The sequence below is a fragment of the Podarcis muralis genome, chromosome 2 (genome assembly GCF_964188315.1).
Source record: "Podarcis muralis chromosome 2, rPodMur119.hap1.1, whole genome shotgun sequence".
NCBI lineage: Eukaryota > Metazoa > Chordata > Lepidosauria > Squamata > Lacertidae > Podarcis > Podarcis muralis.
In genome coordinates, this window is record NC_135656.1 from 81049295 (window position 1) to 81062180 (window position 12886).

General features: G+C 42.1%; 1 protein-coding gene across 5 annotated transcripts in view; it reads left to right on the forward strand.

Annotated features, from left to right (window-relative positions):
• CACNA2D3 (calcium voltage-gated channel auxiliary subunit alpha2delta 3) overlaps positions 1 to 12886 on the forward strand; it is a 487740-nt gene that overhangs the window by 373464 nt on the left and 101390 nt on the right. For all 5 annotated transcript variants that reach the window (XR_013391978.1, XM_028719075.2, XM_028719076.2 and 2 more), the window contains 7 exons: positions 3781 to 3852; positions 4141 to 4202; positions 6750 to 6817; positions 8457 to 8502; positions 8648 to 8745; positions 9748 to 9841; positions 11832 to 11927. Coding sequence is in view for 4 of the 5 variants with exons in the window: in XM_028719075.2 (XP_028574908.1) it covers positions 3781 to 3852; positions 4141 to 4202; positions 6750 to 6817; positions 8457 to 8502; positions 8648 to 8745; positions 9748 to 9841; positions 11832 to 11927 (536 nt within the window). In the remaining variant the exon portion in view is untranslated. The remainder of the gene's footprint in view (positions 1 to 3780; positions 3853 to 4140; positions 4203 to 6749; positions 6818 to 8456; positions 8503 to 8647; positions 8746 to 9747; positions 9842 to 11831; positions 11928 to 12886) is intronic.

Consider the following 12886-nt stretch of genomic DNA (forward strand, 5'->3'; position numbering starts at 1 on the left):
GCTGGGATGAATGAAGCAAGGATCACCCACGCTCGTCCCAAACTCTGCATGGCTGGGAGGAGCGTGGACAATCTTTGATTCGCTCATTCCAGCCTCCTCCTGGCTCCTGAGCTCCTGGACTGTGGCTGGGATGAGCAAACAGAGATCGCCCTCCATGCGTCCTGCCCCTGCCTGGAGCACTCCAGGTGGCATCACGTGACGCATCTCATCACATGACCGTGCACCCTCAATGTGGGGGGGCAAGTCAACGCCCCTGATCTGGCCCTCTGTTGGTTCAAATGTGACTGCTGTCAACCATGGCAATACTGCAGCCACCAAACAGTCCAACCCAAAAAGGCTTCCTTAGTGTTGATAGAGATATGTAGAAACTGCCAAGTACCCATCAGAGCTGAGCAGCTGTGTGGCTTCCAGCCTATTATGGTGCTACTGCCACAAACGAAAAAGCCTATTTGGCTTCCATACTCATAGAACAGAGAGACTGCTGCTGGTGGTTGCAGCACCAACATCACTGGGGTGGGGAGGAGTGGCGGTGAGTTCCAGAGGGACCTTATTTTGCCCAGAGGGGGGGGCATTAACAACACCTTGCTCAGGGCCACCCAAAACCTGAAGCTGCAATACCTGGTTGTGTACAATTCAGGGAGTGCATTGCCAGTTGGCAGGCCTGGTGTAGAGGATGCAAGCTTATATTGTGATACATTTGTCAGCATGTCTGCCTGCCTCTTTACCCGTTTTCTATAGATTGCTTTGTGGCATTCTGTCCATTAACAAGACTAGAAAACATGCAGTTTTAATTAGATTAAAGGAGGTTCAGTTTTATTTTGCGTTTAAAATGTCTTCTGTAGTGAAAACGAAGCTTTATATTTGGGAGTGCACATTGTGTTACTTAGAAGTATCTGGCCTGCTTTTGGATGAAAGATGTTCTGCATCCATATCGCTGGTCACCAGTTTCAACCCCAGAGAGGTAGCAGAACAAAAGTCTACAGAATAGATGAAAAACTGAGCTACAAAGCCAAGAACTCCATTCAGAGGGTAAAAAAAATAAAAAAAAATAATCTAATTTCCATATGCATACTTGATCTTAAAAGCTACGAGGGTTTTGGGGGCCCTTTTTGTAAAGTCTGTGACTTGCCCGAGGGTTGTGTGGGGAGTGGGCGCTGGAAGACTACAGGCTCTGAAATGGAGAAAAATGAGAAACATGTTAAAGATAAATGGAACAGTTCTTTAAACGTTAGAAAGTAGATTGTTAATTAAGACCAGCTCTCCTAGTCCAAAACCACAAAAGTTAAAAAGGGAAAATATTTCCAGAATTGCCTATTACGCATTGTGTTTATATATATATATATGTACAAAAAAACCTACAGTAAAATATATGTTTTATTTTATATATGCCTCCAGCGAAAAATTATTCTTTTACACTCGCTGACTGAAGAGTAAGATTGTTAGCTCCGATCTAGATGGCCCAGAATTAAATTTAAAGAGCTGCAAACATTGCAGTTTTCAGTTTGTCAGCCATGCTCAAATTCTTCACAAAAACAAAAACAGTTCTTTCCCTGACAAGCTTTGGCAACAATTCCACACACACGCACACACCCGCAACAGCACAGTCCTCCTTCAGGAGGACATTGATAGCAAATCGACAATGAAAAAAGCCTGTCGCTATTGTCCAATCAATCATCCATGACGCATGCAAGCGGATTGGAGAAGAATAAATAGGGCAGTCGTAGCAGAATAAGCTCACTGGTTTCAAATCCTGGAATGCAGCAGTGTCTTAAGGTATTCTGAAATGTTCTTTCTCCAGGGCTGTATGCATTATTTACACATTCAAATGCTATATTGTGTGTGCTCTGTTCAGCTAGTTCAAGGTAAAATGAAAAAAAGAAAAGCAGAAATGATTTTTTTATTTATTGAAAATATTATTCAGGCTGCCATCCTGCATCCATTTTCTTAGGATTAAGCCCCACTGAACTTAGTGGAACTTCCTTCTGAGTCTGACATGCATTGAGCACATTCTTCATCTATATAAATACCAGGGAGGTTGAAGCATGGGAAACAGAACATACCAAAATGACAATATACCAAAAACAAGAAAATGACATCATTTATAGCAATGTAAATATAGAAAGCTAGGGGGAGGGTGGAAGAAACACTGTATAAAACCAGTTTAAATTGACTATAAAGTAAAAACATTAAAATGCTTGGGCAAATAAATGTCCTGGCACTAAAATTGTGAGTTGAACTCCCAGTCCATAATTCAGATGCAAACTCTGGTGCTCACATGACCATCCCACAAATATTACTTCATTGTCAGGCACAGAACCACGCTTACAGGGAGCTTCCAACTTTGGACTACATCCTTTAATCTCTAGAAAGAAATTTAAATTAAGAATGTGTGGAACCCATTTAGAAGTCCCACCAGTTTTATATAAATTCCTTTAGCTTTCTCTGAAACTCTTCAGATATTTCTCCTGAGCAGAAACCTTCACCTCAAATCTGCATATTGGTTAAAAATTGGAGGCAGTTCTGGTCTTATGACTCTTTCTCACTGTGTGGAGTATTTCTTTGCAGACCTTGGTTCCGAAAGGTCATCTAGTCTGGTGAGAAACAAGTAATATCACAGTGGAGAAGGATCCCAGTTGGAGATATATAGGGTACCCATCACCACATGCCTATTTTTTTGCAAATTTGGATGGAACTCTTTTAGAGTTTCTCAGAATTTCTTGCATGTTCTATCCAACCCAGAAACACCAACACTGAACATGCCCATGTAGTTTAGTAGAAGGGAGGGAGAAGGTGGAACTGACTCGGAGGAGGACATTCGAAACTGAAGAGGTAACAGGATTTAGTGAGCAGGAAGAGGCTGTGGCAGAAAGCAGCCCAGAATCAGCAGCAGAAGCAAAGGGGGTCAAGAGGTGAAGTAGAGACAGGCTGCTGAAGAGGCCAGGGAGTCTCCCCCTCCTGCTGTGAGTAGCTGTGATCTCCCAGAGCATGCAGAGAAATGAAGAGGGTGGAGCATTGAGAGAGCCTTAGGCTGCTGGGGGAGGAACTGGGGGAGGAGCCTTAGAGAGTAGTGGGAAGACGGGAACCTTCAGTCCTCACAACTGGCTCATTGGGGCAAGACCTACTGGGAAGAGTTGCTGTGATCACTAGGCCTGTGCTGTTTGGGTTCTTTTCAATAAAGAGTCAACTTCACTGACACTGGGTGTTTTATTGCTGACTCTGGCTTCTGGCAGCCATTATATTTAAAAATGTGTATTATTTTTTTTAAAGTAGGTTGTGTCTTGTTTCCATACTAATCCTTCTCTCCTTGCAAGCAGAAGCTTTCATTGAAAATAGCAGCTTCAGAAAAGTGATTTTTTTTGTCAGAACAATGGCCAGAAGAGAAAAAAAATTGATTTCGATGCTCACCACACAAGGCTGCTGCATGAAAAACAAACAAACCTCATATTAATTGTGTCCACACACTTAACCCATGACCAAGAAGACTGCTGGAAAATGTTTTTGCTGAGAGGACTTTGCCTGAAGCTGTCTAAGCAGAACCCTGTGGATCCAAATATGCATTTTTATCTATCCTATCAGGTTCTAATCTATAATCCATTAACATGAGTTGAAAACCTCTCATCCTTGGTAGTTAAATTACACGAAAGTGGAAGGTTACTGTATGCACACACCTTCTGCAGCTATGCGAAATATCTTCATTTTGCCCAAATATGCAAATATCTACAAAGAAGATAATTTTTTTCTCATTCCTTGTTTAACTATATGACTGTCTTTTACTTTCAGCTTCGAAATGCAATGGTGAATCAGAAAACAGGAAAATTCTCTATGGAAGTGAAGAAAACCGTGGACAAAGGGGTATCGTATAGAAAATACTTTTTCAGCTAGAAGTAAAACAAATAATTGCTTTTAAAAAACACACCCACAAACCATTGGTTTAAAGTGTATGTTTGGAGTGGAAAACTTTCCCTGAGACATGATGTCCACAGTGTTTATTAATTGTGGGTCAGATATAAACATTTGCATGTATGTGTGCATATTGCTGTTATTAATCTTGTCACAGATTTTAAGTTTGCTTTTGCATTTAACCCTGCAAACCTTTCCTAACAGGCATGTTGTTGTTTCTCTTTCCTTTTCTAAATCTAGAAGCGGGTGTTGGTGATGACAAATGACTACTATTATACAGACATCAAGGGGACTCCTTTCAGGTAGGGCTGGCCATAATAAATGGAACATTTCATCAGGCTCATTGCAGTTGCAAGCCTTGCGAGCTCATTAAAAGCTCATCAGGAGGGGCTGACAATAAAATACTCCTGGACAATGCTGCAAAGAGCAAGGGGAAAGGTTTCTGAACGTGCCTTTTTAGGTTTCATTCAGGGATGGGTAGTTTGTGAAAGGTAAACTCCCTGGCTGTGATCCGGACCTGCCATTCAGGAAGTCCTCCGTTCTCTTCAGTGCTTGCACAGAGCTCTGGGAAAGGAATAGTAACATTTAAAGGATTGCACTAACAAATGCATCTCTGTGTGCACCATGGATCTGAATTGAGGAGGCTTGTTGAGCCACAGGCCGTTCAAAGTATGATATTGTGTGTATGCAGCCTCTTCTGACCAGGTGTTAACTAGACTGAAGGGTCAACAAGGATACAGCAGGGCTCCAGAGATGTGTGTTTAGCTCTTCCCCAAAATCCCACATGTTTTCTGAGCCCCTCATGGAGAACCCAGGAAGATAAAAGTTCTCTATTGTTTCCATGAATATGAAAGACTCCCCTCTCCAGAAGCTCATTGCATTAGAGGTTGAGAGAATTTGTGTGGCTCCAGGGACAGGCCTTCATGCCAGTAACACCTGTAAAAGGCTCTGGGCTGCCTCAAGTAAGCAGGGAAGAGCTCAGTCCTAGCTGTGGCACCAGTGGGCCCCCAGTTCTTCTTCTTCTTCCTGCCCAATTGTGCAGTAAGCCCCTACTGCCTGCATATCAGCTCTGAGCCATAGGCATCAGACAGAGGAGAGCCAAGTGGCAAGGGAGCTGAGAGACAGCCTGTTGTAGCTCAGGCAAAGTTTTCTCATCCCAAATCGGAAGCCTTCTGGAGTTCTTCCTGTCCAGGAAGATCCAATAGCCAATCAGGGTAGGTAGTCCAGAGCCTGAAAATGCATTGCTACCCAGATGTTTTGGACTACAACTCCCATCATCCCATCCAGTCTGGGGCTGATGGGAGTTGGAGTAAAAACATATGGAAAGTGCAATACCTCAAGAGTGGCCTCTCCCCATATGAACTGACCCGGACCCTGTGATCATCATCTGAGGCCCTTCATGTGCCTCCTCCACAAGAGGTCCACAGGGCAACAACATGAGAACAGGCCTTTTCTGTGATGGTTTCTTGCTTGTGGAAGTTTCTCCCCAGGGAGGTTCATCTGACACCTTTGTTACATATGTTTAGGTGCTAGACAAAAGCATTCTTCTTCTCCCAGGCCTTCGGCTAATTAAACCACCTATGGCCTTTTAGATGGGGGAGGATTGTTTTTGTTTGTTAATATGTATTGTGCTGTATATTTTGTGCTTTTATATTGTAACCCTCTGATGAAGGATGGTATGGAAATAATAATAATTTGGCGAAAGCTGTTGTAAACCATAATTCTGGTAGCTCACTGCACCAGTGACTGGCACAGAAGCCTGAAGATTACCAGATTCTGGTAATGGCTCTTGGCATTTGTGGCATCCATGCCTCAGGTTGGCCCCTTGTCTTAACTCTGCTGTGGATCTGGATGCCCATCTACCTATGAGAGAGCAGTATAAGCAAAACAGAAGTGCAGTGCAATAGCACTATTTTGTAAAACTTTGTTTTCCAGATCCTTGCCTTTCTATTATGGGTCTTATATTGATAAGAGATAGTAGTGTAGATGGTTTAAAGGGCAGAAAAGGAAACGTACTTTTATAGCATACATTTCTGTTGTACCAAAAAAGAGTCTTTGGAATTTCCTCTCCGAAGGCTTGTAGATTCTCAAACAAATTAGATACCTGACCACAGAGAATAGATTGCATCTCCAAGTGGGAACCATGTGGGCTTTATCCTATTGATCTCTTGTCAGGCCTCCAAGTCACCTGTACTGCAGTTTCATGAATGCTTTAGAAAATATATAATCCTATACATTATATAGTAGTAGTCCTCCATGTGTGACCGTGTTATATGGAGAAGATAAGCCCAATGCGGTATTATTTCCATCACATAAAATATTAACATGCCAAAATATGCAACAAAGAATTATGCCAAGTGGGTCATTATGACCCCCATTAACACATTCTTGTATTTCCTTGCACTCAGCAGCTCTACTGGCTCCCAAACTATCAGTAAGGGCAGTCCGCCCCCCCCCCCCCCATGCACACAGATGACTTTCATTTTTGAGCCTCCTTCTAGTGAGCCCATGGGCATGTTCAGATCTTGGCTGGAAAATGAAGCAGCTGGAAGAACCACTCTGACCTTGGTGGGGCTTGCATTTGAGCTTGCCAGAGAATGCACGGGTTACTGCACCCCTAAACACACAAATAGATACAGTCCATTGCTCCTGGCACAGTAAAAGTGAAATGGCACTGAAGTGGCTGGTTGAGCAATAAATGCAACCACCAAGGTTTTGGAAACAAGACTGAATTGTTTCTAGAGCACGGACTAAAAATGCCGGGAGAAATGGTATATATTTTCTCTTGCACTTTCCTAACTTTGTGTGTGGGACAGATTTCATGGCCTGCTTTTTGTTTATCTGCACAGTTTAGGTGTGGCTCTCTCTAGAGGACACGGCAAATATTTCTTCAGAGGAAACGTGACTATAGAAGAAGGTAGCATTTGCACAGCAAATCAGATTTCCTAGGCATTTGTTCACTGTTGCATGATAATGGGGCTTAAGGCATGGAGGTCTCTCAAGCAGTTTTTCTGCTTTATTGCCCAGTGACCTTGTGCATGTTTTGGACGTGTGTGTGTGTGTGTGTGTGTGTGTGTGCATGCACACATATCTAATTGGATGAAAGATATATGTGAGAGATTTATGGGGACAGTGCCCACAACAAAGATTCATTGTAACATAGAAAGCAGCAACATGGCTGCATCATTTTATCCCTTTGTGGGCATCTTTGTTCTAGATTTGTGGTTTTAATTGATTAGGCTTATTGGGTGGATCAGACTGCAGAGCTATGCAGCCACCTTGCTTGCCCAGCAGGACAACCCCCACCCCATCTGTGCCAATTTGTGTTTTTCATGGTCAAAGCATCATCATCAGAGTATCAGATCCCCTCCTTTTACCATTTGAATTATACCCGTATGCCTGCTAACCACAGTTGTGGGACTCTTGAATGTTTTAGAGCCAAAACATACGAGAGAACCTGGGTCCTGCTGTTCAGACAATGATAGCTGAGGTTAAGATAGAGTTTTCATTCCCCTGTAGATACATAGTTCCAGCCTAAACCACACATTCTGCATGCAGAATTTCCTTAGTTCAGCCCCTGGCATCTCTAGTTAAGAGGATCTGGATGCAGGTAATGTGAAGGACCTCTTTCTGAAACTGCCTGCCAGAGTGGACAGCATAGGGTCTTCTATAAGGCAGCTTCCTATGTTCCTGTATAAACAATTACCCAAGCCTACATTGGTCGTCTTCATTTTGTATTAAAGATTCTGTTTTGTCATCTCAGTCAGTAGAGCTTGAAACTCATAATCTCAGCGTCCTTTTCCATTCCTATCCTCAGCTACTTGCCTTTTTGACTATCTCTCATACCCACCTCCTATGTCTTTTTGTGCCTGTGCATCTTCATGAGTTTTGTTTTTTAAAAAACTTTTTTAAAATACATTTTTTAAAAATGCAGCGATAACAAAAGAGCATATGTAACAGTACCACAAGATCACTAAAGGAATAGAAAACACACTGGGCTATTTCCCAACACTGCAGCTTCACTGGTGCAACCGGCTTCTGTGCATGCGATGGAACTTCCTTTTCCTTTCCTGTCCCCTCCAGCTCCCTGCACACTCACAAAAGTATATATGGGTGGTGTACTAGGAGAGGAGAGGAAAAGGAAGTCCTGCCGCATGCATGGAATTCCACTCACTCAGCATTGGACACAACCCACTGATTACAATCCTTAGGATATCATGCTTGTGGGACAACTAGGGTAAAAGCGCCTGTTGTCTTAACATGCTTGAAGACCAGCTTGAAGTTTGTACAGGTGTCTTCCAGCTGTCTAACCTATGTGGTCTTGTATATATAATGATATTCAGTTCCCAAGGTTTAATCAAATGCATTCCCTTGGTTCTTGCATATTTTTGAGTACTGATAGAGATACACTTAATTTAGATTAGTTATGGTATATAACCTAGCAGTCCCCTGCCTACCCCAAAGAAGGAAGAATGACTGTCATGAACTGTATACAGACACTGAACTGATGCTGATAAATTTCAGAAAATGACCCTTGTCACATATTCCGATTTCAGGATTGAATGATTTAGAACAGCCTGATGTATCTTTGGCAGACGAATGGTAAGTCTTCAATAAAGCATGCAGTTGATTTGTGTTGCCCTTTTTGTTCATGCGTGGTATGCCTGACTCCTCCTGCAGAATGACAATGGGAGATCATGCTTACAAATATTTGTTGAAATTATTTTTAACCATGCTATGTTCTTAGGTCATATTGCAACACAGACTTGCATCCTGAGCACCGCCAAATGACTCAGCTGAAGGCTATTCAAAACTACCTCATGGGGAAAGAGCCATTGCTTCCTTGTGAGTTGTTGATTAATTTTGATAAGTATTGCCGGCATTCCTCCAAACTGTATTTGCCTTTTACAGAATAACACAGCAGCTTCATTTTAATGCAATACACAGGAAATGGGTAGCGTACATCATTGGTGGGGGACTGAGCTTGCTTGAACCATCAAATCAGTAGCTGGTCTAGGCAAGCTTTTTTCTCTCAGCCTCAGTTCCCCAGTTTGCAATATTGAGGTTATAATACTGACCTACCACTGAATGGATTATAACACAATAAAGATTCGGAAGCTCTTTGAATGCTACATAAACACTAAGTATCCTTGCTTAAGAAAGTTCCATTTGTACTGGATGTTATACAACAAACTGCTGGGTGAAACCTTTCCTTGCATCACTAGAAATACATTGGCATGTATAACTGAGAAAACCAAGATGGATTTTGACGTTCAGACTGTTTGATGATCATACCTGTATGTGCTTTGGTAACAAAAACTCAGTTGAGCTGTGGTTGGGATGTGAGACAGTACTGTCTGCAGCACAACCTTACACATGAAACTGGGAATTTTCCATTGCTGGCCACAGAAAACAAATGTTCCATGTGTTCATCTCATTGTGTCTTCTATAGTTGGCACTAGGACAGAATATGGGTGGTGGTGGATCGCAACCAGTATTGTGGAATGATGCTACCAAGCATGATAGTCCCTGGATGAAATATAGTATGGACATATGGAACTCGTATAAGGATTAGTGCAAGGAATCCAGGAAATTTAGATTTTCATGTGCAAGAGAAAGATGCTAGCCATGGTATGTGAGATTTCCCTCCTCCCCATCTCATCTCAAATAGGTGAGATTTCCATCACTTGCGTACCTACAAGTTCTTCTGGGGCCAGAGTCCGCAGTGAAGTATGCAGTCTCTAACAACAGACATGTAACATTCCTGCCAATATCTACTGACTCCAAGTTTACTGTCGTAAGAAGGCTGCACACATGCTCCTTATTAATGCTTTTAAAACTTTATAGGTGATAAAGAATTAATACAGGAAGTACTGTTTGATGCAGTGGTCAGCGCACCAATAGAAGCTTATTGGACCAGCCTTGCACTGAACAAATCAGAGTAAGTGAACAAAGCATTGCTTATGATTCTTTTAATAATGTCTTCACTCGGTTACATACATTTATTTTTCACCAATTCATTCATTGTTTTAAATATATGATGCACAGAAATAGTTCACCTGCCCTTATAGACTCTTCCATTTGTATCAGCGAAAAGATTTGATTCATGTCTACATTCTTTAGAACCTCTTCTGTACTAGAGTAATGGGTGTTATATATTATTAAAATACTACTTCCAGAATAATGACCTAAATCATAGATTTCCAATGTGGTGTGATCCAGGTACTGTTGAAATCCAGGAGCTATCAACCCAAAGCCAATGGCCACACTGGCTTCCCCTGATCTAGGCTTTTCCTCCTGGTACAGGCTTTGCTGTCTTCTCAGGCTTTGCTGTCCTCTCAGGAGAGTGCCACTACTCTCTCTTCTCAGGTGCTGATACCAACCGTTGGCGTTTTCTAAAACTGGGGCTGTGATGTGACTTTGCTTGGAGCCCTGGCATGTAGAGTTGCTAAGCTGAAACCCAGCTATTTCTCTTTTCCTTTAAACCCATTACTAAAACAAAAGATTGGGCAGCTGTGTAGCTATCCTCAGTCCTGTCATCCCCCCACAATCATCTACTACCCGCTGTAATGAGCAAGTGAGCCGTACATCAGCTGAGGAGGGAGTCTGACGACAGAGCCTGCAGCATAATGGATGAGAGAAATGAGGACTCTCTTGTCTTCCAAGTCAGCAGCCCATTAAAGGGCCGTGGGGGGAATCTCTAGGCAGCCACCTGACAACCCTCATGGTGTCATTTGTTCTGGAGCGGCAAAATGAAATTGCATGGACAGCATTTAATTTAATAATAATTTTAAAAAACCAAGATTGACATGCAGTGCCCCTGCTGACTTGCTCTCAGAGTGTTTTGCATAAAATCAGTGCATTAAAGCCACATTTGAGGCCATTAAAAACCAATTTTGAAAAGGGAAACTAGGAAGGGAATATAGAAGATTCACTTAAGGGACCAATTGGGCATTGTCTAAAAGCACATGAAGAATAGTGGAGTGTCATTTTTTTCTTTTTCTTTTTGAAGGATAAGCAGAACAATGAAAAACAATATCCTGGCATGACTTTGCTAGTCCTTACTCCTAAGAATGCACAGGGTTGCAGCCTTGTCCATAGAGCATCAGATTAGAGCTGGAGAAATTTCTGAGATTCCCCCCCCCCCATTACCCCCTAGAAAAAGTTCACCTCTCATAATTTCCCAAGAATATTCTTCGCCATTAAATTAAATTAAATGGTAGCAGCCCCCTTTTCTCTGCCACTAGACCTCAGAACAATTCTGGGTCCAGGGCATTGTGCAGGATGCAAAATGGTGGCCACAATGTCAACATAGTTGCTTCTGCCATCACGTCCAGTGCCATATATATATTAGAAATTTAGGTGAAAACAGAAGAGGCTGTGCTACAGCCACTGGTAATGGTGAGCCCCACAACCACCCCCTGAAAAAACCTGCTAGGTAATTTCTTATTCCCCCACCTTGAAAAATTGAGAGAAATGGTCTCCCACCCATCAAAAAGTAGGGTGTGTTGTTGTTGTTATTTTGTACTCCGCCCATCTGACTGGGTTGCCCCAGCTACTCTGGGCAGCTTCCAGAATATATAAAAACACAGTAAAACATTCAACTTTAAAAAGCTTCCCTATACAGGGCTGCCTTCAGATGTATAGGATAATTCGAATAATTTCAAGCGGCCATTTGCACACAACTATAGGTTAGGGAGATTGTGCATCTGTGTTGACTGCTTAACAGCTTATCCTTTCAGTCCAACTCCCACTGATTAATTGGGGAAATATTTTAATTTCAGTTAAAGCTTAAGTTGATTATTGTATTTATTAAAACTGATTAAAATTGCAGTCCTGGTTTGTGCTTGCACTTCTTGTGACCTCAGAATATCTGCATACCATTTACCGTCTGGAAATGTAATTCTTCCTTGTGTGTTGCTCTCCTTCAGAAATTCAGACAAGGGAGTAGAAGTTGCCTTCCTTGGAACTCGGACGGGTCTTTCTCGTGTCAATTTGTTTGTGGGACCGGAACAGCTAACTAATCAGTAAGTAGTATATGGCAATGTAAGAAAGCAGTACCGGAAGTAGAGAACCATGCACATAATTTTATATAGTCCCTTCTTTCCCTTTCCCACTAGTTCTCTACATTCTGGTTCAGATTCCATGTGTCAAGCTCTTCTGGGGCAAGTGTGAGCTTCAGTTGTTGATTTAGGAAGCCCTGAACAACTTGGAGCCTGGCTATATGAGGAGATACCTTCACCTCTTTAGACCAGACTAGCCAGTATGATCTTGGTTGCACTACAGTCTGCAGAAATGCATCTGGTAGCAACCAGGGAAGGCCTTCTTTGTTGCAATGCCCAATTTCTGGAGCCGTGTCCCCCTGAAAATAAGGTGGGTGCCAACCTTGTTGAGTTTTTAGCAACTCTTGGAAAGTGCACTTGCTCACCTCAGCTGGATTTCTTTGGGCGGGGGCATGGAAGTAAAACGCCTCGCCTTGAGAAATGTACCAGTTACTGAATTTATGATTTCATTTTCATTTATTGCAATGTGTTTTGTCTATTGCATAGTCTTTTAGCCTCCTTGGGATTTTGTTTGGGAGATGGTATATAAATGTTTAAAAAGAAAATAAATTTGGAATTTAATTTGGGAAGCTTGTACATAACGGATTGTTCATTCAATTTTCAAACTGTTTCATCCTGCCTCATCACACAAAGAATGCAGATCTCTTTTTAGCAGGTTTAATACAGCTCATATACCCCCCAAAGGCAATGGATATCTATCCCCTTGATTCCCCCCCCCCCACTTTGAATCTCCCAAGAAAAATGGTTCCCATTTGCACCCAATTCATCATGCATTGCTAGCTACAAAATAACATTTTAAGTGAGAATACCCAGAATCTCAATACTTACCGTACTTTAAAGCATACCTAAGAAGAAGAAACCTCACCACCCCCGTTACACATTGAACTCTCATGTTTTTAAAAGCACCTCCATTTCCATGTTGC